This window comes from Agelaius tricolor, unplaced genomic scaffold (assembly GCF_023055355.1).
Source record: "Agelaius tricolor isolate 1412-34295 unplaced genomic scaffold, bAgeTri1.0.p SCAF_32, whole genome shotgun sequence".
In the NCBI taxonomy this organism is placed as follows: Eukaryota; Metazoa; Chordata; class Aves; order Passeriformes; family Icteridae; genus Agelaius; species Agelaius tricolor.
The window spans coordinates 2,392,220-2,395,003 of record NW_027269292.1 but is presented as its reverse complement, the minus strand read 5'-3'; the positions used below and the strand labels follow the sequence as shown (position 1 = coordinate 2,395,003).

General features: G+C 55.7%; 1 protein-coding gene across 1 annotated transcript; it reads left to right on the top strand.

Annotated features, from left to right (window-relative positions):
• Window positions 1-1,090: 1,090 nt before the first annotated feature.
• Window positions 1,091-2,095, top strand: LOC139601925 (uncharacterized). Its single transcript, XM_071451329.1, has one exon. It carries the CDS (start codon window positions 1,091-1,093, stop codon window positions 2,093-2,095), a length of 1,005 nt encoding a protein of 334 aa, XP_071307430.1.
• Window positions 2,096-2,784: the final 689 nt, after the last annotated feature.

Genomic DNA, 2,784 nt, shown 5'->3' with positions numbered 1-2,784 from the left:
CTGAAATAACACTTCAACTGAGTATCTTTGCTGCCTAGCATGTGTCCTGAAGCCACATCACCTTTTGAAGTACTTGTTCTCATAATAAACACATCAGCAGTTCAATAACATGCCAGACACAATTACATATATTTTGACTATTATTTGTTCTCTACAAGTGTCTATCCATGTGCAATTGTTCCCATGCAGGAACAGCCTTCCCTCTTCTCCCATTCTTGACAGAGTAGTGTTCCAAAGACATATGATCCTGTTCTGATTTACAAAAAGATCAAAATCAAACAAAAAAGAGCATTGTGCTGACCACTCTGGAAGGGCCACAAGAGTTCTCTCTAGTTTGAACATGAGGGTTAACTTTGGTCAGCAAAATGAGCATTTCAACTCAAATATGAGGTATTGAAACAGGCTCAGGCAAGGGATTCAAAGAAGAGAGATGCCTTTGCAACAGAAAAAGAAGCAAAAGGAAGAATGCTGCATTTAAAGCATCTCATGGCAGGGATAGCTTTTTATGCCACTTTCACTTAAGATCTCCCCACTTTTCTCATCAAAAAAGAAGGTGGGAATAACCTTGCTCAGCAGACCATAATCTAATCTGCTCTCCCTAGGGAGACAGATATTGGAGTTTGCCAGTCATCATTCCTGTGTGAGATCTCTTGAATAAAGAAAGAAATAAATAAACAAACAAATAACTAGCAGCCTTCCCTGAGGAGCCGAAGAGAGCCCTGGTGTGCTTAGGTTTAGGTCCTGCCTGGTGCTTACCGCTGCAGGACCTGAAGGGAGCAGGGAGGGGGGCGAGGTGGGGGCAATCACCCTCCAACACCGGGAACTGTTTGTAAATTACCCTAAGCTTCCCTTAGTCATTATTCCATTAACTGCCTCTTGGTAGATCTGTCAGTAACTAAGCTGGGAATTATTTGTAGAGAATCAGAGGCTATTTGCTGCACTAAGTGAGCCATGAGAGCGAAAGGGTTTGGGATTTATTTGTAATTACAGTCAGGATTTTTTTCTTCTCCTTGCCTGGACCCCACTGGTACTTTCATTCACATTCCCTAAGCTGAAGCTGGCGCCAGGATCACAGGCTGGCCCTGTGTTTATGTCATTGAGACTAGGACAATATTTCAGTGTGGAGCCAGACCGCAGGGATCCACTCTATAAAACCCTCACTAAAAATAGACAGCCGCCCTGCCCCCAGGCCCGCGGACCGCCGGCTCCCTGCGTGGAGAGAGAACAGCCCTGGGCCGGGCCCGGCTCAGCCCCGCCGGCCCCCGGCGCTGCCATCCCCGGCCCTGCCATCCCCGGCCCTGCCATCCCCGGCGCTGCCATCCCCGGCGCTGCCATCCCCGGCCCTGCCATCCCCGGCGCTGCCATCCCCCGGCGCTGCCATCCCCGGCCCTGCCAACCCCGGCGCTGCCATCCCCCGGCGCTGCCATCCCCGGCCCTGCCAACCCCGGCCCTGCCATCCCCGGCCCTGCCAACCCCGGCCCTGCCATCCCCGGCCCTGCCAACCCCGGCGCTGCCATCCCCGGCGCTGCCATCCCCCGGCCCTGCCATCCCCCGGCCCTGCCATCCCCCAACCCTGCCATCCCCCGGCCCTGCCATCCCCCAACCCTGCCATCCCCCGGCCCTGCCATCCCCCAACCCTGCCATCCCCCAACCCTGCCATCCCCGGCCCTGCCAACCCCGGCCCTGCCATCCCCGGCCCTGCCATCCCCCGGCCCTGCCATCCCCCAACCCTGCCATCCCCGGCCCTGCCATCCCCGGCCCTGCCAACCCCGGCCCTGCCATCCCCGGCCCTGCCATCCCCCAACCCTGCCATCCCCGGCGCTGCCATCCCCCGGCCCTGCCATCCCCCAACCCTGCCATCCCCGGCCCTGCCATCCCCCAACCCTGCCATCCCCGGCCCTGCCATCCCCCGGCCCTGCCAATCCCGGCCCTGCCATCCCCGGCCCTGCCATCCCCGGCCCTGCCATCCCCCGGCCCTGCCATTCCCCGACCCGCCCTGCGCTTCAAGGCCGCGCTCCCTCTGAGCGGCTCCTGGAGCCGGCGGAGCCACTCGGGCTGCAGCCGGGGGCATCCTGAGGGATCCTCCGCTCCCTGAGCGCTCCCTGAGCACTCCCTGAGTGTGGATGTGGTGCCTCGAGTGCCCGGCCTCCCCCTGCCCCGAGCCCTGCTCTGCAGCAATCCCTGAGCAGCCCTGCAACAACCCCTGCTCAGGCTGCAGCACCGTGCTGAGTTATCCTAAAATCCCACTGGCTGTAACTGGGAGAGCAAGAGACACCTGAAAATATCAGTGCTTGGGACCCCTCCTTTCCCTCTGTAGCTTGTACATAGAGACCCCAGTAGGACAAAACTGGGTCAAAGACTTCACCTCTGTCTGATAAATCTTTCCTGCATAAAACTCGAGCTGAACATTTCCATCTCATAGCTGTCAGTTTTATTCAGAAGCATGAACTGGGGCAAATCATTCAGCCTTTTCAATGTCAGTGGTGCATGATCTCTCAGCTTGGAAGGATAAATGTAAATAGTAGAATGTTCATTGATTAGTTCAACAGCTATACCAGGTAGATACAAGGCACTTAATGCACAGATTTTAAAGGTAAGAACCTGAACCTGCAGCTTAGATCCTGACGTTGGAAGGGGTTTAATTCAAGATGCCTGTGAAGTGACAGAAAAACCTCACATGCATTTTAATAGGCAACAGAGCTTTCCAAACACAGCAACAAAGAGCAATCGAGCCTCTTGATTCCCTGAGATCCCTGTTTGCCTAGCTGATGAAAAAGCAGCAGA

Coding starts and splice junctions, on each gene's coding strand:
- LOC139601925 (XM_071451329.1), top strand. CDS start 1,091: ATGTCATTGAGACTAGGACAATATTTCAGTGTGGAGCCAGACCGCAGG.